Source organism: Pelobates fuscus, chromosome 7, assembly GCF_036172605.1.
Source record: "Pelobates fuscus isolate aPelFus1 chromosome 7, aPelFus1.pri, whole genome shotgun sequence".
NCBI lineage: Eukaryota > Metazoa > Chordata > Amphibia > Anura > Pelobatidae > Pelobates > Pelobates fuscus.
The window spans coordinates 76,990,609-77,016,336 of record NC_086323.1 but is presented as its reverse complement, the minus strand read 5'-3'; the positions used below and the strand labels follow the sequence as shown (position 1 = coordinate 77,016,336).

General features: G+C 41.6%; 1 protein-coding gene across 2 annotated transcripts in view; it reads left to right on the top strand.

Moving 5' to 3' along the window:
* Window positions 1-475: 475 nt before the first annotated feature.
* Window positions 476-25,728, top strand: part of CRB1 (crumbs cell polarity complex component 1) — a 62,844-nt gene continuing 37,591 nt past the window's right edge. For both annotated transcript variants that reach the window (XM_063426087.1, XM_063426086.1), the window contains exons 1-2: window positions 476-711; window positions 20,926-21,459. In XM_063426087.1, the coding sequence (XP_063282157.1) occupies window positions 642-711; window positions 20,926-21,459 (604 nt within the window). In that variant the 5' untranslated portion in view covers window positions 476-641. The remainder of the gene's footprint in view (window positions 712-20,925; window positions 21,460-25,728) is intronic.

Here is a 25,728-nt window from a genome sequence, read left to right as displayed (position 1 = left end):
AATTGCGGTAAAATTAATTTTTAAATTCTGGCTAAATTAGCCAAGATGTTGTGACTATAGCCAAGTTGGAGAATTTTTCCAAATCTGCTATTCCAGCCTAAATGTTAGATTCTGTTTTCCCTTCACTATCAAGCTCAGCCACTCAAGAACTATATTTATATGAGTAATACCCAGCAGTATGTGAGGGGAAGTGGGATTTACTAAAGTCAGTGTACCTAATAGACACAAATGGTGTGCCTGATAGGAGCTGTAGTGTACATGAGCTGCATGAAGGCCTGATGGGAGTCGTAGTACACAGCATCTAGAGAGTTTGAATGTATGCTGAGGGTCAGGGGTTAATTATCTTTGGAATTGTTGAATCCACAAGCAGATTAAACAGCAAGATGTTTATTAAATACATTGTGATCCATCCCTCCCTCCTTGTCTCAGTCCACTCCCTGCATCTGCTCACATCTCCAGCAGGTTTCCCCCCCAACACCCAGCCACTTGTACCATTCTCTGATCCCACAGTCCTGTCATATGGAGAGTGTGTCTGCCAGCACAGTCAGACATCATGTTCCATGTGCTGAATGAGGTAGGATGATAATCACACAGCCCATGAGAGGAGTACCAGGCATGGAGCTATAAAGCATTGGAAGACAATGGATACATTCCGACCGCCAGCGATTCTCAGGATTTGCCTCTGTGTTCTGATGGTCCTTCACGACAGAAGTGAGTTAGAATGCTTCCTTATTGATTCCTTGCTGTAGCAGATACATGCTCTAGTCCACATTTCCATTTATAGCACTTCTTCACAGACACAGACTGTCATGTCTGAGCTAATTTTTTTTAAAAAGTAATTATGAGTGTGTTCTATAATACAGTAAAATAACGATGTATATGTTATACGTTGTTTTGGCACAATGCATTCAGCACCTACAATACATTTTTAGAGATAGGTCACTTGTTAACTGATGTTTCCTCCTACTCTTTCACTTAGCTTAGAGATATAACATTTGAAGCACTTTATCTATTGTGGACTGTGAGGACCCCAGTGCATCTTGGAATATGTAGTTGTCAGCAATTGGAGCGCTAAAGCTACCTGTTTACCCATTAATCTCCTATGCAGTACTGTTGTGGGACAGGTCTGATGTTTGTTTCCTTTTTTTTTTTTTTAAGCCATGGCTATCACATATTTTAAACATCATTATGGTTATTATTATTGTAAACTTAATTACACTGACAATCCCCTAAAATAGGAAAATTAAAACTTAAGCACATAGAACCAAGAAATGAGGGTCCAGCTAGCCACACATTACAATGACTAAGCCTTGAGAATATTGATTTAGAAGGGAATATTTGTTTTACATTTTGATGTTAAGATCTATCTATCTATCTATCTATCTATCTATCTATCTATCTTCCCTATTTCTTTTTATCTCATGCCATTTAAATGTCTTGCCCTGACCTGGTTGTGGATGCCTTTGATCGTGGGCCCTAATATGCCCTCATTGTTTGTTGCATAAAGCTACCAGAATGACAGTATTCACATACAGTAAATATAAGTGCATATGAGGGACCAGGCATGGGTACTACCTCCTTTGCACATGCCATGGTGCCTTTTTCAGAGCTTTCTCTCACTTCACATTTAAAGTATTTGCTATTTGTTGAACGGTGCTTGATGCACCTGGAGTTTACACAGGTCCTGTTTGTCTACACAGGCCCTGTTTGTCTACACATGTTTAGTAAATTCATTGTGCAATAAGCAGCTTTAAGTTTCCACGTTGACTTCAGGGGAGTATACTTCATGAGTTGAAGTGAAGGAAATTTAAATTGATTAGAGAGGCTAAAGAGCTTCTCTTGAATTGTGTTTCTTGGGGAAGCCATCCTGGGTTCTCTCTAGTTTGGGAAACAAGAAACATTTACCCTGATTTTATCAATGATTTTATAGCGATTCCACTTTATATTAATTCTTAGTATTTGTCTTAGCCTGTGATGAAGGTGCCATTAAGAGCACTGAAATGTACATCAGGTGCAATTAGCATATTAGCACTTTATTCACTTTATTTAATGTTGGTTTGTCTTGTTAGTGTTTCTTTATTAGTGTGTCTCTATTGTTGCAAGCAGAGGGTTCATAGATGCTCTGAACCTAGTGGTATGTTATTAAAATAAGGGAGGGGGAGAATAACACCAATGGTGCAAATGATGTAACTGGCACTGACCAAAGGAGCGGACATGTCCAGAAAGGGGGCGGGTTGCCTGAATAATTGGAAGGTCAGCCTAGCATGAATGTATGTCAAGCTGCCCGCCAATCATGCGGACTGGCAAACTAAGGGTGTACTATGCAGACAGTGCTCTGAGCTTGGTGCAAATGTGTCTAATGATGCGCTCGCTCCACACTTGCAGGGAACTGTCCCCTATCACTCACTTGTTCACTCCTTACCTTCCCTTCTTTCTAGCAGGCAGCATCTCCTGATATGCAGTCGGGAGCAGAGAAAAGGTGGATGTAGTGAGTGTAGAAAAAAGGGGACATGCCACAGTGATACAGAGATCGAAGCAGCAAGAGCATTTACACAGTGTGCAGTCAGTTTTACCTTAACTAATTTCATTGTCAGCCAGTCCACACCAGTTTTGTTCTGTTACATCCCTCTTAAGTTTCCATACTTAATTCCCTTTGCACAAAGCAAGAGCACGCGAAGAGTAATATATATATATACTTATATATTTAAAAAATCAATTGGCCTACACCATCATCCGCATGGGCCTGGAACTTCAGCTCAATCAGCCCCTATTTTAATCCAGACATGACTTCAGGCACAGATGACTTTGTTAAACAGTACCTGGCTTGATGTTATAACATAGATTTGTTGAATTTATGTGTATAGTATAAACAACTGAAATTTAATACACTGTTTGTCAATAAGTCATTTAAGGTGAAGAAAAACTTTCAATTTGGGATTTTTTTCTTTTATTTCTTCCTAGCTGATAATTCTCAGGATTTTACCCAGAGCAGGATTAACCATAAGGTGACCATAGGCAGCCACTGGTGGCCCAGCGGTTAGACAGGGCCCTGGAACCAGTTCTTTGGGTCCATTAACATGTAAGCTCATTGAGCAGGGCCCTTAACCCCTCTGTTCCTGTGCGTCCATTTGTCTGGTTACAATTATGTGTCTGTTAGTCCATCCATTGTACAGCGCTACGGAATTTTGCTGGTGCTATATAAATAATAAAATAATAATTAACCATGCCTATGTGAAATATGGAGGTTCTTAATCCTTCTCTGGTTTCACCCAATAATTACAATCTCTCGCCCAACACAAGGTTAAAGTAACACCCCAAGCATGCTGTAGTTATCGTGGTGCCAGGGGGGCAGTGTTGCCTCCCCAGTGTAAGTAGTCAAACTGTTTTGTGCCGATCCCCCCTTCACACTTTTGTCAGTTTTTTTTACTATCTACATTCCATTGTCTCTTGGGATGCTTAGTTTCCATGCCAACCCTCTTTCTCCACCCCGCAGCCGCTGTAGTGGGTATGTGGTGTCAAAAATGCTCTGGTGCACTCCCAAAGTAGAAACTGTTTTAGAGCAGAAGAAAGCTCATATGCAATAGCTTCCAGCTTGTTGGCTTATGCAGTGGGGCATCCAGCAGATCCCAGGTAAGAAGTCAAACCATTCTAAAATGGTTTGGCTACTTATACTGGGGGTGCCATGGCATTTCTGGCACCAAAACCCACTGCATTACGCTGTTATGGTACCTATAGCACAATATACCATATAAAGGTTATGGTTATGGTGCTTGAAGTGTTTTTTTTTTTAACTATCATGCTTTCATCTTGCTTTTACATGTTGATTTTGTTCTCTGCATATTTTCTCCTTTCTAGATCAATGGGGCTGCTATTTTACATTGCCCAACTCTGGGATACATAAATGCAGAATGCCCCATTAATTGGAAGTGTCTGATCATGTTGCTTATGGCCATATATAAATCCAGTGGCAGCTGGTGATGTATAAGCTAGTGGGGCTCTGCTGGCTTAACCCCATGTACCCAACGCCTGACCCAATGAGATTGCACTGTTTTTTTTTTGTTTGTTTTTTAATAACACACTTATTATTAGTCCTTTCAACCAAACAGATTAGATTTTTTTTGGCAAGAAAAAATGGTGGTGAGGAGGGCACTGCCCCACCTCCTGCAATGGATCAGCCTCGACTGCACTAGTCATTTTTGTACAATCACAGTCTACAATCTGCCTATTTCTCACCCACAGGGTTTTCTAAATTGATGTTAAGCCGAGGAGAATTGAGGAAAGGACATTTTTACCATCAATTGAAAAATCCATAGTTTTAAAATGTGTCACTTTTAGGTGGATACTATCAATTTAAAAATTAATTTTCTTGATTCATACAGTAATAATTAGGAACCTTAACATTTTGTATCCAGATTGTTTAGTAATGCCCTGAATACCCTGCGGAGCAATATAGAGCAAATCATTTTGGCAATTTAGGGGTTAAGTGCAGGACAAAGAAACGCTAAGAGGGCTCTTGTAATCTGGGTCACCGTCTGTCGCTTTTATCCACGCCACAGCTCTAGATACAAGACCTGTAAAAAAATATATGTATTCAAACAAAAACATCAATTAAATATCACTGAAAATCTTAGCTAATTATTAGTAGCAATATTAGTAATGCTACTTATTAAAGTTATGTAGTAAGTCCAATTAAATGAAAATAAAAACAAATGTGTATATTTATATATATATATATATATATACATATATATATATATATATATATATATATATATTTTTTTTTGCTCTATTTTATTTTCTTCTGCAGACACCAGGCACAACACTAAAACACTCTGAATTATTACTGCAACTAAAAAAACTTAATATGTCACAACACTCTAAGCCATTAATGTGAACTCAAATCCAGAATACTTCTGCAGAGCCCAAGATTTGATCCTAAACAATTTTTTTCTATAGCTTATACAAAACCTTTTAAATCTTTACTTTAACAACAAGGCCATGATATTCCTGCAGAACCAAGGCACATTTCACAGCCATTATTGCATCCCTAAGGCTGGGATATTTTTACAGTGCCCATAGATGACACTTGAGCATTTCCAAACTCATTTGCTTCATTGAGCTGTTTGATAGCACAAATAATAAGCAAAATTAATCTAACAACTGTCTGTCTGTCTGCCCGTCCATCCCCCCTCCCGCTGCCCCCCCAATCCCTCTCTCTATGCACTATAAAATTAACAAGTAGTTAAAAACAGTTTGGTAGGCAGCCTAATATCACCATAACTACTACACCAGCATGTAGTGGTTATGGTGCTTGGACTGCGCCTTTAACAGTCCGACCAACATGATAGGGGGGATCTGTCCCTTCTCATCCCACCACAAAATTATATGGACAGGGATTTTTTTCCATTTTCCCCCACATCCATCCTTATCGCTTCCATGGTATTTTAATATTATTCTCTTTTACATCCAATGTTAACTTGATGCTTGTAATTTAAAAGGATTTTATAGTGTGTTTTTACTGTGTGTCAAGATAATGTTAAAGTGATCAGAAGTTTTACCACACAAGCATAGAATCTCCATGACAGGCTACTAATGTGTTAATATTGTGCAAGGTCGTAGTTAAAGTATTTCCCTGTATGTGCATTTATTCTTTAAAATAAATACCTATAATGACCTTGAAAAGCAATGGCGTTTCCACAATGAGGCATGCATAAAACCCTGGACAGACCTTCTTTGTAGAACAGGCTATAAGCTCAGGTAAAGACACTTCTGACTACAAAAGGAAAATGTGCTTCCATGGTCACAGGGTTTAGAGAACGATTTACTTTTGTGCTAATTATCATTTTGAGACCTGCTTGCCCATTTATCAAGTTCTCACATTTTATATAGAGGACCATAACTTGCGTATTTCTTATATTAAAGTTAAATTGCCATTTTTCTTGATATTGCACCATTGGATAAAATCACTTATTGGTTGTGTTATCCTTTTGAAAAAAAATGCTCTATTTTATTTTAAATGTATATTAAATAGCAGTTGATAGTACAGTTCACAATTATGGCGGACATGGAAGTGGAGAAGGAGAAACAGAAACATTCTTTCCTTTTGTCCAACTCCACATGCTATGTCAAACAGCAAAAAAGGGCAAAGTTTGCAGCAATAATTGTCAAGGAGCCAGAATTGAGGCACTCGTGCCAGGAAAGAAGTAAATAGTGGGACGTGAATTTCTAAATATTTATTTTATCTTATTTATACATTTATTTATTTATATATATTATTTATTAAAAAAAATTTTTTCAGACTTCATAAAAATATATCTTATCAGCTTATTTATCGGCTCTGTGATTCTGGCCTAAAAATTCCTGATAGTATGTACATCATACACATTACTTTGCTTTCTTACCCCAGTTTGAGTAGAAAATCATATGCAATCCTGGATATTGTTGACCTCTGTGTTCAAAGAGTTTTATGATATTCACTAGAGGTATAAATATTTCATAACATATGTAAAGATAACTTTTGGAATACATTTCTGACCGTATTCCAAGATTGTAAAATTTTAAGTCAGTTATGAGTCCAATTAACAGCTTCATTTAACATAAGCTCTCCTAATTTGTTCTGCTCCTTCAATTTAGTCTGAGCAACTGAATTTTCTGCCATGTCAGTTCGGATTTTGATTTAATCTCAGTGAGTTTTGGCAGCTCCCCCTGAATGCTGGAAATTCGCAGGATGCCAAAATCTAATCCCCAAATGGCCTCTTCCTTCTCAAGAGTTGTTTGGTGGATGTATCTGTTTAATGAAAATCACAATAACTCTCCTATTTTCCTTTACAACCTCAATGTTTTTTTTTGTTTTTTTTTTTAAATTCTTTATTTTTTTCGTGCAATAGGATGTACATACAGGCCTGAATTGCCACGATAGCAGGAGAGGCTTATCAACAGGTACATTATCGTGACAGGATTGAGTTGCACATTTTAGATTTTTTTTTTATAAATTCTTTATTTATTGCAAGGCAAGGCACCAAAAAGCATAACAGTAGTGAAATACAATACAAATGTACATCAATATAAGGGCATGTCGTAATGATATGGTACTTATATATGCAAGTAGTCGAAGGAACGATCAGCAGCATGAAAGTCCACCATGCATCATGATACAATAGTGAGTGCCTTTACATCTGTGGTGTCTTGCCGTTTTTTTTTTTTGTTTTTTTTTTTGTTTCATATATATTCTTCGTTGTACAGTTGACAGAATTTACATGGACATGAATGTTGCCCAAAAGATACTGTGTGGGCTTATGCAAAAGCCAAAGTGTAACCAGTTCAAGAAGAAAAAACATTGTGATACAAAGAGGCATCTATTAGTAGAGTAGTTATCTGGTGATGCAACGTTATGTTTTCGTAAGGGGTTCTGTCCAGACAAATTTCTAAACATTTTAAGTGTACAAAAAACAACAGTAAGTATGAACAAGCATATATGTACGGTCATATTTCCTTGTCGCAGCACAAGGAACAGTAAATAAAACGTAAAGGGTGTGAGGGGATGGAGCCCAGTTCAAGGATGGGGCGTGTTTCGGGGGTTCCCTACTTTGGAGTCTCCGGTGGGGTCGTGGGGGGGGGGGGGAGTAGGCGTCCCTGACCTGTAGGTTGTGTATTTTGTTGGTGTTGACTCAAATTGTGATTCTACATTTAAGAACAGCCAAGTCGTGTGATTGTACAAAGGTAGGGGAGCGAGTTGACAAGTCTTTCTGTCTAGTACATGTCTCTGATCTGGGTTGACTTTCGTCTGTGCTGGTTGTATTACTCCGTGTTCATAGCAGTCGACCGTGGGGCCATTTTCGCACCTGTCAAAACCAATCCCATAGTTCTCTTAGTACACAAGGGGTGTGTGAGCTGAGGGGCCGGGTGTGATCCATCATGTACTGATAGGGCTAATATTTACATTTTACTCTCACTTCACTTTGATTACCTTATAGGTGGGGAGGGGTAGGTTTGGTTTAAAGTGTGATATGTGGCACTTGGGTTCCAATCGTTCTGGTTCGCATTTTTAAATTGTTTGTTTAATTTTTTTAATAACCATAGATATTTCCCCTAAGTGGCGGTGGTAGGTTCCATGAGCCACATGTCCCATATTTTATCACAATGAGTTGTGGTGTCGTGAATGAGTGCTGATAAACTGTCCATGGATCTGGCTTCGTTCATTTTTTTTTTTTATGTCGGTGAGTGATGGGGTTGTGGGTGCACCCCAGTGGGAGGCTATAGCTCTCCTAGTGGCTAAGGCTAGTTTGGGCAGTAGTTTGTTATGAGCTCGTGGTGTGCCCTCTAGTGGTTTGGATAGTAGCCACAGCCACGGGTCCCTTGGGATGGTGTCGTGTAGGACTCTTGAGGCCAGGGCCACTATGTCTGTCCAGATTTGTGCGATGTATGGGCATTCCCACCACATGTGGTAGTACGTTCCTTGTTGTCCGCACCCCTTCCAGCATCTATCCGATGTGGAGAGTCCCATTTGTTTGTGTTTTAGCGGTGTGTGGTACCAGCGCATCATGGTTTTGTATGCCTGCTCTTTATGTGTTACGCATATTGTTACTGTCGCTGTGGCTTCCCATATAGCGTTCCAGTCTGTAGGGTCTGCGGGTGGTCCCAGGTCCCTTTCCCATGCTATGACATACCCTGGTGGTCGGGTCCCTGTCGTTTTGAGCAGTTGTGTGTAGGTTGTGGAGATCTGGCTTTTTTGTATGGGGGCATGTATACATGCCTGTTCGAAGGCTGTGAGGGGTGTAAGGCCGGCTTGTTTATATGAGGGGGTATCTAGGAGATTTTTGATTTGCAGGTAGCGGAAGAAGTCGTGTGTGGTGAGTGGTCTGGTTTGAGGTAAGTCTGTGAATGCAATGATTTTTTGGTTCCGAAAGAATTGATATGTTCTGACGAGGTCATTGTCTTCGTAGTGAGCGAAGTCTTTTGGGGTCATGCCCGGTATGAAGTGTTCATTTCTCAGGATTGGTGTCAAGGGCGAGGGGTTTGTTGTGAGTGCATGTTTTATAGAGAGTTTGTTCCAGAGTGTAATGGAGGTGTCAAGTGCTGGAGTGGTGGGTGGGGGTTGTGGTCTTGCTTGTTTTGGGACCCAAATATAGAGGGAGGGGAAATCTTGGCCAAATAGGTTATGTTCAAGGTCTACCCATCTTTTCAACCCTATGGGGGCGTGCAGTGCCTTGATTTGCGCAAGTTGTGCTGCATGGAAGTAATGGAGAAAGTGGGGTAGGCCAAGTCCTCCGGATCGTGTCGGGAGGTAGAGAATGTCCCTTCGTATCCTGGCTCGCTTATTGGCCCAGATGAAGCGATCTATTTGTGTTTGTAATTGTTTAAAGTATTTGGTGACTACTTGAACTGGTAGCGCCTGGTATAAGTATAAAAATCTCGGTAGGAGATTCATTTTTATACATGCTACCCTTCCTAGCCAAGAGATAGAGTGGGATTCCCATGATTTCAGGTCGGCCGTCGCTTTTAGCAGTAGAGGGGAATAGTTGAGTCGGTATGTCTGGGAGACATCTATTGGTAAGTCGACACCTAGATAGTGTATGTGTGTGGTGTTGTAGCGGAATGGGTAGTTTATTTTTAGCGTGTCTAGCTCCTCCTGGGGGATTTGTACTGGGAGTGCTTCCGTTTTGTCTAGGTTAAGGCGATAGCCTGAGACCTGTGTGTATTCATGTATGGTGTGTAGTAAGGACGGGAGTGAGTTTGTCGGGTCTGTGACGGAGAGGAGTAGGTCGTCTGCGTAGCCCGCCACTTTATATTCTTCGTCTCTGATGTGTACTACCTTTATTGTTGGGTCTAGGCGTAGGGCTTGGAGTAGGGGTTCTAATGAGAGGGCGAACAGGAGTGGGGAGAGGGGGCAGCCCTGTCTCGTCCCGTTGTAGATGCGAAAACAGGGAGGTTGAGCATTTGGGATGAGGAGGTTTGCTACCGGTGCGGAATATAAAGTGTTGAGCACGTTCAGGATTGGGTCTGGGAACCGGAATTTGTGTAGGGTGGCGAAGAGGAAAGGCCATAATAATCGGTCAAATGCCTTTTCGGCGTCTAGGGATAGGAATAGGGTGGGAATTCGTCGGTGTGAGGTCGTCCATAGGAGGTCAAAGGTCCGTCTTGTGTTGTCATACGCCTGTCTAAAGGGTATGAAACCCACTTGGTCAGGGTGTATAAGTTTATGTATGTGGGGGTTTATCCTGTCTGCAAGTAGCTTGGTTAGTAGTTTTATGTCAACGTTAAGTAAGGAGATCGGTCTGTAGTGGCTTGGGTCTAGGTGGGTTTTATTTGGTTTGGGAAGAAGGCACACGTTTGCTCTTAGGATGTCGGGAGATATGGGGTTTCCCTGTAGTATTGCGTTAAAGAGGTTGCAAAGGTGGGGGAGGAGGATGGCAGGGAAGGTTTTGTAATAGAGTCCCGTGAAGCCGTCCGGGCCCGGGCTTTTGTTGGGTTTAGTGCTTTTGATGGCTTTGGCGATTTCTTCGACGGTGACTGGTTGACCGATTTTGGATATCGTTTTTAAGGCTGGTAAGGGTATTTTCTGTAGGTATTTGTTTATGGTTTGTTTAGTCTGTTCGGGATGTAGTCGGGCGTTGGGGCTGTGGTCGTATAGTGTGGAAAAGTATTTTTGGAAGACCTCACCAATTTTAGACGGCGTATGGTGTTTGGTGCCGTCCGGTGATTGTATTGTGTCTATTTGTTTTCGGTCCGCCCTGTTTCGCAGTTTCCTGGCTAGTAGGGTGTCGGCCTTATTAGATTTTTCATAGTAGGTTTGTCTCGTCCATTGCATGGCTTTGTGTGTGTCTCTGGTCATGAAGTTCTTAATTTCGGTGCGGCATTCTGTTATTTTTGTGAGGATGTCTTGCGTGGGGTTTTGTTTGTGGCTTGCTTCTAGGGACCTAAGGTTTGTTAGGGCTGTTGCTAACTCAGCTAGTTGAGTTTTTTTCAAGTGCGATGCTAGGCTTATGATTTTCCCCCTTAGAACCGTCTTGTGGGCAGCCCATAGTATGCTTGGTGAGGGTGCCGTGGGTGTATTCAGCGTGAAGTAGTTCGTCAGTTCCGTTAGGATAGCTTCTGTTATCAACGGATTGTGTAGTAGTGTGGGGTTAAGTTTCCAGGACCATGGTTTTGCTACGTCTGGGACCTTGATTGATAGTGTGATGTCCGCGTGGTCCGACCACGTGATGTTGCCTACGTCAGCCGATTGGGTCATGTGTGTAAGGGGGGGTGATATCAGAAATAGGTCAATGCGGGAGTACGAGTTGTGGGGATGGGAGTAGAATGTGTAATCCCTAGTGGTTGGGTGGAGCAGGCGCCATACGTCTACAAGTCCCCGTCTGAGCACGAAGTCTTGTAGAAGTCTGTCTATTTTGGGTGTTGGGTTCGGAAGATTTTGGGTTCGTAGTCTGTCTACTGTCGGTGATAGTGTGGCGTTGCAGTCGCCACCTACGATTTTGAGGTGGCCTGGGGTTAAGGCTAAGTGTGCTTGGAACGTGTCCCAGAAGTTTTTATCCGGGGTGTTCGGTGCATATAGTGAGGTTATGGCGTAGCGGGTGTGTCCTGCTTGACCCGTGAGTGTGATGAATCTACCTTGTGGGTCCTTCAGTATCTGTTTGGTGTTGAGTGGGCAAGTTTTTCGCATCAGGATTGCAACTCCATTTTGTTTGGTCGTGGGGGAGTTTGCCGTGTGACATTCTCGGTAGTGTCTATTAATGAGGTGAAATGGTTTGGCCTGTGTGAAGTGGGTTTCTTGCAATAATATAATGTCTGCGTTTGCCCACCTCATTAGTTTATGTCTTTTTGCGGGGTTGTTGAGGCCCTTGCAGTTGATAGATACGCATGTCAGTTTGGTGTTCATGTTGTCCCGTTGTGTGTGGAGTGGGTCGGGGGGGGTGTATGTGTGGTTCTTGAATGGAAGTGTTGTCTGTATCTATGTTGGTTGTTATAGTTGGGGAGTCAGGTCCTTTTGTGTGCGAGGTCAGGAGTTCGCCTCTTGATAGGGGTGAGGGTTGGGTGTTTCCTGGTCTTATACCTAAGCTGCCAGGTGTGGCGGGGGCGGAGGTTGAGGGGGTGTAGGTACCTGCGTGTCGTTGCAGTCCTGTTCCTATTCCCTCGTGGGTGGTCTGCTGTCCCGATGGGGGGGGGGGAGCAGGTTCGGCCGTTATTGGGGGGTTGTCACGAGTAGGTTGTGTGAGTCGGATCGGAGGTGTCCGGAGGGGGAATAAATCTCGCCTCCCGTCCCCTTCGAGCCGTGAGTGCGTTACCTTAGTCGCGGTCATTTGTCGGGTCGCTATGTCCCAGTGGCAGAGGCGGCACTTAGGGTTCCGGGATTCTGCGGAGAAAATATGCATGTCATTAGTTGATATTACCAGTTGTGGTTTGGTATTGCCTGTGCCTAAGTAAGAGGCGGTCAGTGTGATGTAACCGCATTGCCAGGGTGACAGGGGAACAGCGCATTTTAACATTTACGCCGTGGTAGTAGGAGAACTGTGCGATATGGCGGTTAAGTCATCGCCAGGGGAGAGTGGTGCCTAGTGACCTTTGTGCCCTGGTGGTGGGGTAGCAGTGCCCTGTCCCTCCATTGTCTCAAGCACATTTTAGATTTTTAAATCTAACATAACATTGAAGTAGAAACATAGCTGTGTAATGTGTTTCCGCAGCTGAGATAACAACGCGTATGTTGGACAGAAAGCTTGTGCTCGGCTGAGGAGCCAAGGCTAGTGTTTTACGAGTGCTTAGTAGCTTAAGTGGCGTTAATATCTTTAGATGTCAAAGGGGTTCTAAAGGGTTGTGCATAATAAGATGTCTTAGGCCCTAGTGTACTCTAAGTGGTGTGGGCTGTCAGGGCTATGGACGTGTCGGTCCCGTGTTTCCTATGCCGGCTGGGTTGTGGCCTCTGTATGGGCCTCATTATGCTCCTTAAGTCATGTGGGAGGTCAATGTTAGGGGATAGCATAGTGTGTAGGCTGGAGACTGCGTCAATTCCGGAGCGCTTGTTTTGGGTTGGTGCGTCATCAATATCAGGGTGGTTTGCTGGGCCTCAGAGATTTTACACCTCTGGGTATAGTTTAAGTGGGTTCGGAGTTGTCCTGGGGTGTAGAGGCGGGGGGGAGAGATTATGGGTTCTCTGTTGTCGGGCCATAGTGACCCATGTCAGTGTCTGTTGGCTATATAGTCAACGTAAACATAAACATATATACATGAACAGGTTTTAACTAATAAAGCAAGTAATATAAAAAAAAAAAAAACGATCTGCTCAGGTTGCTTCTGTGGCACGTCCATCTGCCGGGATAAAAGGGGTGATTCTTGCTGGGTCCCAAACATGCGGCGGCTTTGTGGCCCCTATTGTGCTAGGCCCGGGAAGTGAGTCCTTCGGGAGGCCCAGTGTTGCCAGCATGGCAGCTGCTTCATCCATATCTCGGATCTCGTGGGTGATGTTTCCCTGTGTGATTTGTAGTTTCCATCTGTATGGAATGTCACCGTTTCTAAGTGCTGTTGTGAAGGGTCGCAGGAAGTGTCTCCATTTGAGTGTGTCTCCGGAGAGGTCATTGTAAAACGTCAGAGACATATTTTCGAACCCATATGGCGACATTCCTTTTAGTGCCGCCATTACTGCTGCCTTATCTTTGTTGCAGGTAAGTCGTGCCACTATGTCTCCAGTGGTGGTTACAGGTGCTTGACGTGGCTTTGGAATCCTAAAAGTCCCATCTATGTGGACGTTCTTAGCCTGTTTGGGGGTCAGTAGGGCACAGAGCAGTCTCTGCATCATGTGCGGTAATTCCCCTGCCGGGATTTCGTCCTGAACCCCTCGTACCTTGATGTTGTTTCGGCGCCGTGCATCTTCCATGAGGGCAAACCTCTGTTCAAAGGTTGTCTGCTGTTTTTGCAGACGCTGTATTTCTTTCCCCAGCAAGGTGATCTGTGTGGATTGTTGTATGGCCATTGTTTCCACGGTCTCAATGCGTCCCACCAGGCCCATGAGTTCAGAGCGCAGGGAGGCCATGTCGGCCTGCAGCGTTTTCTGGAGGCCTGCTAGTAGTTCCTTTAGGGTGGCTGTTGTCACAGGCTGGGTGTCAGCACTCTGTGGTAGTGCCTGGGTATGGTAGGGACGTGGCATGGGAGGTGACTCCCTGTCCAGAAGAGATTCACCTGAGGAATCTGAGTAGTCTGCATAGTCGGCGGCCATCTTGGGTCCGCTCGCGCCATGCGTTCGTCGCAGGAGTTCCCCAATGTTCATGCTCGTTTTGGGCTTATCCGGCTAAAGCTTCTTACTTTTGCGCCCCATAGGTAAGCCTGCCGTTGTTTTCGGGTCGCTGTGGGTGTTTTTTCGTTAGAGAGTGCTCGTTTCTACACGGAGCCCATGTAATGTGCGTCCGGTGTCACCTCAATGTTTTGAGACAATTTTGATTTCACAAAGTCGTTTTATTTTTATAGGAAATCTGTGTAATTGCATTTTCAAGCTAGATGCTCTTCCAGGACATTCCCAGGCCTCAGTTTTACATGTTTTGGTAATGCATATATCTTCTGCTGGTCTGCTCATTCTAGGAAAGTGATATGTTTTCTTGACATGCCATGCACTTGCTTGAAACGATAGGTTTGGTGACTTACTCTTCTTGTGGATATTGGTGATGTATATTCATATTTAAATAAATCAGGGCCATGTTCAACCTACTTTGGCTTAAAGGGACACTATAGTCACCAAAACAACTTTAGCTTAATGAAGCAGTTTTGGTGTATAGATCATGCCTATGCAGTCTCACTGCTCAATTCTCTACCATTTAGGAGTGAAATCACTTTGTTTAAGCAGCCTAGTCACACCTCTCTGCATGTGACTTGCACAGCCTTCCTAAACACTTCCTGTAAAGAGTCATCTGATGTTTACACTTCCTTTATTGCAAATTCTTTTTAAGTTAGAATTTCTTATCTCCTGCTCTGTTAATAGCTTTCTATACCCTGCTGGAGCCTCCTGTATGTAATTAAAGTTCAATTTGCAGAGCAGGAGATAAAAACTTTTAAAATAAGTTACATCTGATTGAAAGTGAAACCATTTCTTTTCCTGCAGGCTGTGTGAGTCACAGCCAGGGGAGGTGTGGCTAGGGCTGCATAAACAGAAACAAACGTGACTTAACTTCTAAAAGGCAAAGAATTGAGCAGTGAGACTGCAGAGGCATGATCTATACATCGCTGCCCTCAATGTCTGCTTTTGCCCAATATATTGGAGTGCTAGTCACTGCGAAATGAATAAGCATGCTGGACCTTTCAGTTATGATGTTTCTCTAGTATTAGCAAAACCAGGGTTACCGTTCACCCTCCACTTGACGAAAACATTACTGCCACTTGTTTGTGTGTGCTGGTGACTTTTTGTCCATTTTGAACTATTGATATTTAAAATTTCTCAAGGGAGATCCCTCTGTTCACAGCATAATTAATAAAGTAATGTGGTCCAAATCTATATGAAATCTGCTTTATTATGAATCCATAAAAACACAAACATAATGGATATTGTACGTGAACCTGACAAACAACCCCTAACACCTCCTCCTCATGCTTATTGTGCGGAATGTCCATACTTAATCATAGGGTTAGGATACTAGTATAGGACTACGCTATTTAATATTTATTAACTAAGCTGTGAGCAGAGGACTCTCCTTTGAGAAATGTTGTATTGTTACTGCTGACCATGGTTCTGGGTCCAAAATCAACTGTCTTTTGAGCTCGGTTGATGTACTAAAGAGTGGATTGCTGCTTTCGAACTTCCATATACAAGTGAATGTCTGCTGTTTATTCATGTTATTGATTTTTAAAAAACCTCTGGTGTTCTAGAGGCATGTGTAATCAATGTATCTCTGAGGAATAGGAGGGATAATGATGGTGATTGGATCCCAAAAGAAGGGGAGGCTTATAGAGACAATTACAAAACTAATTTTTACTCAAGACAGTGCTTACATAAACCCACAATAAAGCCCTTCCCAACACATGGGCTTGCGTCATCCTCAACCGGTAACTAATCACAAACAAACCATATGCAATTTACAATATTTCCTACTTTACAAAGCCGTAAGTGGCCATAACCTGGCTAAGGGCAAAATAAAATAAAAATAAAATGTGTTTTTTTGGCCCTAGTTAATAATTGTCCGTTCAGTGTGATATGTTGTGTTTCCCAATTTGTTTACAGGCATCCATGGAATATCTAACTGCATAGAACAAAACAGCAACATGATATGTAATGATTAGGGAATGGTCCCTAACCCTAACTGCCTCAATCTCCCTTTTTCTTCACTGATGTCAGAGTGTGGAGGAAAAAGTAAAACACTATTATCTATAAAGAAACGAACAGGTTTTAGCTATTACAGCGTAGTAATGTAACATATATTTCTATGTACTACATGGTAGAAGTAGAACATATAAAAAGTGAATTCATTGGGGTGGAGCTTTACCATCATGGCGGATAGACGTATCTGACACGAGCTCCCACACAATCCTGAAAATTAAAGTCTATTTCAGCCTTTTTATCGAGACCTGAGACGGCATTAGCAACCCACCGGGTCCTTACCACAGAGGACAAACAGTGGGGTGACCCAAGAACCGATCAAGACTCACTTTCAGCTTGGTGGATCGGATCATGTGGCCTTGCACGCATGGGGAGGGAGAAATGGTCGATCTCCCATCCCAGAGGCACCCCGAAGCTTTCAACATGAGCATTCCCTGTTATCCCCCCTTCCTTGGACCGGCGGGGTTGATCCTGGTCCATCCAGGGAAGAGGACCCCTATACTGCCAAAGTGAGGGATGGCACAAAGAGAGCAAGAAGCGACTCACCTAAGATGGCGGACACAGCACATATTGCTGGTCCCGACAACAGTACGCAAAATGCCCTGACAAAATTGGACCAGCTCTTTGAAGATTTCTGGCGCAAGCTGGAACACAGACTACACCCACATGTCCTGCAACAGCCAAATGATCTCTACCTTCGAGGAGCATCTTCACACCCCAACTGGGAAGCTCTTCCTCAGGCTGTCCATGCAGCCTCAACATGGCGGCTAAGTGTGTACCCTGCTCCACAGAGTCAAGCCGAAGTTGGGGAAATGCTAGAAGACTCAAGGAGCATCCAGAACCTAACACATGCTCGCACTAGGCCCGGACGCCCGAAATGGCACGGTATGCCTGAACACAAGGCAGCACGAGAATAGGAGCAGACACAGGCTGAGTTTCTCAGGCTGCCGAAGGCAATGAAGGTCCCATCATGGTGGCGTAAGAAGCAACGCACCTCGCATAAGTGCATAGTGGCACAGAAGTATGCCACTCAGCAGTCCCAAACAGGAAAGCATCGTAAGCAGGAGGTACCATGGGGAACTCGAAATCCAGCCAGAGATATGGCTAACCAAGCCTCGGATACCCAGCCTCGCCAATCCCTCATAGCATCGCATTTAAGCGAATAGGGGGCACCTGGGAGATTTACTCTGTTGTTTTTAGGATGGTATATCCCTCGAGTTACATATACAACCTGAGTCTGAAGCTATATAATGTTTATCGTTAAAACACAGATGACTAACCTGACTATAGACTATATGTCTTATTAACTTCATCTTGTCTTCCCCTTTACAATTTAAAAATGTGTGCTGATATACATACACTTTATTTTATGTGCTATATTATGCTATGGTTGTTTGAACAGTGTGTATCGCATATCCTATGTTATTGCTAAGCACGAAAAAAAAAATAAAGAATTTTACAATTTAAAAAAAAAAGTGAATTAATTGTAATAGAAAATATCAGCCACAGCGATTTAATGGCAGTTTGTAAACTAACTTCACAGGGTGCTACATGGAAATGCATTTCTTCATTCAGACTTTGAAAAGAGGTGCAAGTTCCTATTCTCCAAAATAAAAATTGCAAATAAAAATAAATAGCATATTACAAAAAGATACAGGGATATTTTTGACATGTCACTGCAAGATAGAGTTACAACTTTTATGCTGGCTCATTTTGTGGGAAAAGGTTAAAAATATCACACAACACCATTTTTTTCTCCTGGGAGTGTGGCACATCTTGTTTGCATGTTTATCTGGATGTAGGACAAACAGAATTGCTATCCAAAGATAGGAAAGTCTGCTGCTCTGCCTTTGTGTCGCCAGTTACTATGGCAATGATTTTGATAGGTTGCAACAGGTTTCTATGGTAACTAAATAGATAGCGAAGCTGCTAACTACATTAGTGCCCTAATATAAGGAGAAAGCCATTTTCCTGTGATTTGTATGTACCCTTTTAGAACTATGGAGTACAGACATTACTGTACATACATTAAGAGATGTATTAAAAGACCAATAATTATGTAGCATAGGTATAATAGTTTGTGCATTGAATGTAGTTTTAACGTTACATAGTTGATTTATTCTGAGATCTTGTTCCAATCAAAATGAGACAGTTCGCTAAGAGTCCAAATGAGTTAAAGGGAAACTATAGTGCCAGGAAAACAAAGCTGTTTACCTGGCACTCTAGCTCTCTACAGTGACCCCCTCCGTCGTGGCTCCCCTCCCGTTAAAAAAACCCTTCTTTCACTTACCTGATTCCAGCACGATGTCCTCTGAGCTGGTTCGTGCTCCACCTTCGCTCCTCCCTTACCGACGTCAGACGGTGGAGGAGACCTAGTGCACATTCGCGGCCATGGCCGCGCTCACATTAGTACTTCCCTTATTAAAAAGCATGTATGGGGTTTTGTTTGTATTTTGTTGACATCTCTCTATCTTTTGTGCTGTTCTGGACCCATCTGGTGTGTTTATTGTTCCACTCTTCCTTTTTATATTTCTTGCTGCCTGTCTCTATGTATGTATGTATGTATGTATGTATGTATGTATGTATCTATCAGCATCTATGTCTAACCCTGTGGAGTAGATCTCCCATAATGCTCATTATTTTGTTACCCTTCTATATATTTCTCTTCACTCCTTCCCCTTTTATCATGTTTGCCAAATTGTGTGATTGGTATAGTACAGGTCTGTGTCCATTCTGTACTGTCCTTCATGATTGCTATGCTGGGATGCAGTGCTGAGTATTAGGAAAGACGAACTATGGCATCTCATGTCCACACTTTCTGTTATAGAAGGTGCTATTACTTGGAACAGCAGAGATGGAGGGTCTGTGTGGAAAGGAGCACAAACCTTTCTTGAACTTGAGAAGGTGTTGATTTTAGAGTTACTTTGCTGAAGATGTAGATATACTAGTGATACAAAAAGATGCATAAGGACTGGATTTTCTGTCCGTGGTGCTAAATTAAGAGTTTACTTCTTTGCTCTTTAACCCCTTAAGGACGGAGGCAATTGTACAAGTTGTGTTCAAAACAAAACGTAGAAAAAAAAACCTGGAATTTGCGCTATATGTTTGTTCAACCGTAATTCACCTTTTTCATATTAAGTGTACCCACACTTATCATATATCATTTTGTTCAGAAGAAACAGGGCTTTCATTTCATGTCAAATACTTATGTTACAACCCCCGATTAGGATCTCCGTGGGTCGTCGGTCCAGGTAAGTGCAAAGCGGCGGGAGGACGGCTAGGTGTACTATGCCATCCTCCGGCATTAAGACCACCACTTTAAGGAAAGCTTAGTATGACCGCCGTCCTTAAGGGGTTAAAAAAAACAACCAACAACACTATTAAGTAATTATACCCCATATGAAAAGATGCATACATTTAATTATGGCAAAAAATAATGGGGGTTTAGTTACATTATATGATCATACACTGCATAAGCCTGCCGCAACGTCAATGTACCCCATCTTTGGCAGGTCCTACTCTAACAACCAACTGTCTACTAAATGAGCTACTCACTTGGGGAAATCCTTCCATCTCGAGTTCTCTGCAGTACAAGGCTAAATAGGGTCCTGAGACGTTGTGGCAGGCTTATGCGATTAAAGGAACACTATAGTCACCTAAATTACTTTAGCTAAATAAAGCAGTTTTAGTGTATAGATCATTCCCCTGCAATTTCACTGCTCAATTCACTGTCATTTAGGAGTTAAATCACTTTGTTTCTGTTTATGCAGCCCTAGCCACACCTCCCCTGGCTATGATTGACAGAGCCTGCATGAAAAAAAAACTGGTTTCACTTTCAAACAGATGTAATTTACCTTAAATAATTGTATCTCAAACTCTAAATTGAACTTTAATCACATACAGGAGGCTCTTGCATGGTCTAGCAAGCTATTAACATAGCAGGGGATAAGAAAATCTTAATTAAACAGAACTTGCAATAAAGAAAGCCTAAATAGGGCTCTCTTTACAGGAAGTGTTTATGGAAGGCTGTGCAAGTCACATGCAGGGAGGTGTGACTAGGGTTCATAAACAAAGGGATTTAACTCCTAAATGTCAGAGGATTGAGCAGTGAGGCTGCATGGGGCATGTTCTATACACCAAAACTGCTTCATTAAGCTAAAATTGTTCAGGTGACTATAGTGTCCCTTTAAGTGTTTTTAATAAAACTAGTAAAATCTGTCAGCACCAAAGTAGCTGTTTAGTAGATAAGGGAGTGCGCTGGATTTTCATTCTTACTGTACTTATTGGCCCCCAGCAGCACCCCACTTAAGCATGTTCATGTGAGTGCAGCCAGCCCCTTGTTTTCCCATATTCTAAAGGCTTGCAAGCATTTAAATATATATATATATATATGTATATATATATATATATAAATATGTAAATTAGCTCGGATGCATTGAGGTAATTTTTAGGAGAATGCTCTCGACAGAACATAAGGACTTATAAGATGATAAAATTATATGCTGTATAAAAACTCCACAAGCACTAATTTAACATTTTTCCTCTTCAGTATAAATCCATTTTCATATGTTTATTTGTTGTATGTTTGTTGATGGATTATAAAATCACGTAATATATTCAGCCTCTTCTATTTGCAGGATCTCTTTGTGTTGGAAAACCAGTCCACTGCCCTGTTCTGCCGTGCACGGTGGACCTGCCTTGTGAGCTTGAAGGGAACTGTTCAGAGACCATCGATCCTTGTATCTCTCATCCATGCCCATGGAATGCCACGTGCCAGGTTTCCACCATTGCCCACACCAAAGAGTGCCGCTGCCCTACAGGGTATGCTGGAAAGTTTTGTGAAATCCCAATGGAGAGATGTTCAAGGAACATGTGCGGAAATGGTGGGGATTGTTATGTTGGTGAAGAAGGGCCAACATGCTTTTGTACTATGGGATACAAAGGGACCTTCTGTGAGACGCCAGAAGATGAGTGTTTGTGGAATCCTTGTAAGAATGGGGCTGTCTGCAGATTGAAGGAAAAGAGACAAGCCTGTTACTGTGTCCCTGGGTATCAGGGGCCCTTGTGTGACATTGAGGTTGATGAATGTGTCTCCCAGCCTTGTCAACATGGAGCCACATGTCTAAACCAAATTGGGCAATACAAATGTGTGTGCCCTCGCGAATACACAGGTAACACTTCAACAGTCATACATGTTTCTTGTATCTTTGTTAATTGTAACACATATTTGTTCTGATGCATTATGAAGTTTACAGAGTTCTGAACCCTTCAACCATTATTTGAATTTAGTATGACAGAGGTTCTCTGTCCATACTAAAATAATAAATTATATTAATGTATATAATAAAACAAAGGAGATCTATGAGGGAGCATACCCTACATCATTTTATATTTCCTTGCTGATTAAATAATGCCCTTTGTTACTGTCACGTTTAACATTTGTTTATGAAGGAACACAACTGCAGATTTCTTAGACCTTGAATATTTATTAGTACAATTAGAAGATATAGTGACTTTAAGTCGAGAATAACAGGCACTGTAGCTTTAAAGAATAAACGGTTGCTTAAGTCCAGAATTACAGGCACTGTAGCTTTAAATAATAAACGGTAGCTTAAGTCCAGAATTACAGGCACTGTAGCTTTAAATAATAAACGGTTGCATTTAGCAGGTTCTGAATCATTTAGAGTCTGTTAGTTGAGTTAACAAGTTAGGTGATAAGCAATTATAGTAGTTTGTTCCATTAACATTTATCTGAAGCAAGACAGGTGCAGCTAACTTGAATAGTGGATAGGTTGAAGATAGCTGTAGCTGGGTTGGTTGATAATAGGACTTTGGTAACAGGCAATAAAGGCTTTAGATATGTAACTCTTATCACAGAGGTTAATGTTACTTAGCTTCCGGTAAAGAGAAAACAGGTTCCCAAGTTCTCCTCAGAGGCGGTTGTATCCAATGATATGTATGTAGAGAGTTCAGGCTTTAGTCGAGGATGAGGAGAGGTGAAGGGGACGTGAGTAGTCTTCCAGTCCGGTCCGGTAACAGATGGCTTTCACAGAGAAGTTTGTAGCCGGTTCGTGAGTGCGGTACGTAGTTGATTAATCCAGCGTCTATCAGCTGGTGCGGTCGCATTAAGTAAGGAGACCGTGTCATAAGGGTCTGTGGCTAAGCTCCGTGGAACCCGGAAGTAAGAGGATACCAGAATTAAGGCATGACAGTTACCAATCCTACATATGCAAACTGGAAATGATCTTTAACTCAAGTCTCAAGCCCCACTTACGTTCCCCACTGTTCTAATCCTAGTTCTTACCGGGTAGAGAAATATATTTCCCCATGATATTCTTTTCAGTTCCACCACATCAGATATAAGACCTATAAAAGCATTATGCCTTCTTTTTACATTCTGGTGGAATATGTGGGAATATCAATTCATTTAAAAAACAACAACAAACAAAGCCCGACCCATATCTCATATTTTAGTGAGCGACTGGTTTGTGCAAAAACTCTTAAGATGGAACCTCTAAAGCTCAGTTAGAAAGAGAAAGTCTTTCTATTGTCTCTTTAGAATACTTCTCTGTCCTATGTATTGTGCAAGTCATATCGTTAGCAAATATTAGCTAGCTTAATATTTTGTTATCTCACAATATAAATTGATGACGTGCACAGTTTGTGTGTAACTGACCCCTATCCCCGAGTAAGTGTGATTGTGGCTTGATTCTTGCTTGGCCATAACAGGAGAATTCAGAGCAGATGTAAGTAATGCCACATCCAACACACCAGTAATTAATGCATTTGAGATCAGTACACTTCCTTGATAATTACATTTTTTTTTTTTTTTTTTACAAAATTAAGCAAAATGTATAGATCACATTAATTAAGAAAGCCCACTACTGGAAATATACAAAAATATATTCATTTTCATGAATATATTCTTTTCTTTTTTACACTGTGGTATCCAATGTGCAAATCCACATACATGACAATTCTTTAAACCTTAGATAGCCCAAAACCTTAGATAGCCCATCTATAAATTTGCCAGAAGAAAGGTACTATCTTGACATCCCATGTGGATTCATTACTACCACCTATCCTCACACCCAATTTCCGATATCTTTAGTTTTTGAGCAAATTAAATTTGCTAACCGTATTTTTAATTTTCACCTCTATCAGCGGTATATAAAAATCTAATTCACAGGCACAGGAGGGTGATCAGCCAAAACCACAAAAAGGTGATATGAGAATGAATAGCTTTTCTTTGTGTTGAAGGTAAAAAAAAACAAAAAAAAAACAGAAAACCTTTCAAACATGTTTTTACCTAATATATGTTTTGTTTTTAATGATTTAAAATGTGTCTGTCTGTAATAATATCATATGGTAAGAGCAAACATTATCTTTGCATGTGTGTATATATATATATATATATATATATATATGTTAGGCTGCTGAAAATTCACCACAGTGTCTCGTAAACCCATGGACTTATGCACGAACACATTTCTGCTTTCCTTGTCTCTGTGTAAAATCAGCTGCTGGAAATACTCAAAGAAGTCCCACCAGTTCAGATGGATAATCAATAAGCATTCAAAAGTTTAATGCGTCGTACATCGTATTAGACATGTGCAATGCGTTTTGATCCAAATGTAAATTCAGACAAATTTTTGCAATTCGGACATTCGGATGCTCCTGAATGTTGGAATGGCTGAATTTCGGAAGTGCCAAACCGAACCGAATTGCCGAAGTTTAAAATTTCGGAAGTGCTGAAGTGCTTCGGATTTCTGAAAAGTGGCAAAACAAGAGAGGGAGGGAAAATTACGTGAATGATGACAGGAATCTAACCCTACCCCTAACCCTACCCCTAGATGTGTAAGTGGTTGTGGTGGTTAGGAGTTAGGGTTATGGGTAGGGTTAGGGTTCTGGGGTAGGGTTAGGGGTAGGGGTAGGGAATTTGCGAAGTCCCAAATTGCCGAAGTCCCGAATTACCGAGGTCCCGAATTTTGGAAGTGTCGAACTGAATTGCCGAAGTGCCGAATTTCGGAAGTGCCGAACCGAAGTTCCGAAGTCATGAATTTCGGAACTGCCAAAAGCTCCCTCATTACCGTTTCCACGGTTACTCATCTGGTTGTTAATAGCCAGCCCTTATGCTAATCAGTGCAGCCTATTTAAGCATCAAGTTCCAGTACATACTTGCCCTTGCGTGGTTTCCTGTTTCCCAGAAGACTTCTTGTTTCCTGTGAATTCCGGGTTCCTGACTCCGCTGCTCTCCGTTCTCCTGATTCCGGCTCGTCTGACTACTCACTTTGGTGCCTGACCGCTGCTTGCCTCCAGGACTTTGCTTTTGGTTTTTCTAATTTGTTGCTATTGATAATAAGGTGTTTTGCATCTACATTCTGCCTCTGTCAGCTTCCTGGTCCCTAACAACATGAAAACAAAGGGACAACTTGAGAATCTTATCTACAAGGTTAAAGCAAAACTAACATTTCATGAATTTGCTGCAGAAAAAAATGCTGACAGAAGCAGGAGTACAAGAATTTAGCTTGTAACCCTTGCTGACGGGGAAGGACCTAACCAGGGCGAAGGTTTTAACTCTTTATTTGCTTTTATGTATGACAATTCCCCTCTTCTGACACCACAGTTGAGAGTTCTAGGCAAGGTATATCCAGGTATGCTAGTTATACCTGTGGGACTTTAATTAGCTCTTAACCTCGATTCCCTTGTCATCTCACACCAAAGGGACCATCAAAGAAGACTTGTCCAGATATCTGTGGGTCACAGGATGTTATTAGATCCATGTCTCATTTTGCAATACATCAATAGGTTTATACATGTATGTCTAGGGGAATATTCACTAAGCATGGCTCAGGTAAAACAATTCATTTTCCATCAATATGTAATATATGTTTTTTTATTATATAGTCCTTGTATGCACATATATCAGAATTGCCAACTGTGCAATATTTTTTTGGCTGCAGGTAGTAGACTAATTTGCACATAGAAATAACAATGCCTACTTGTGCCAAGTCCACACTACCTTTGGTGATGTTGGATACAAGATGCAGAATTGAAACTCAGTTTGTTCCCTGGGTTGACTCTCTCCTTTTTAATATCCTAGAACAGTTATAGCTAGTTTTATCCCTATCTGACATTTGTGAACAACATCATAGAAATTGTACCCTCAAGAATGGTCCTTGTGTGATTTTTTTTTTTTTTAAATCATTTATACAATATTTAAACACAAAGCATTCATTCACGTTTCTCTTGTTTTCAAGTATTTCCTGCAGAGCACACAAAGGCAGATAGCTAGCTGTCAGTTGTGTCTAATTATCATTGCATTGTTGTTTTCAGTTGCATATTTCCATAAGGAATAGATCTATTGTCACTGCGTGCATTTACATACATCAAAAGATGCCTAAACTCCACCACCTTATAATTTCCTAAACAAAGAGACG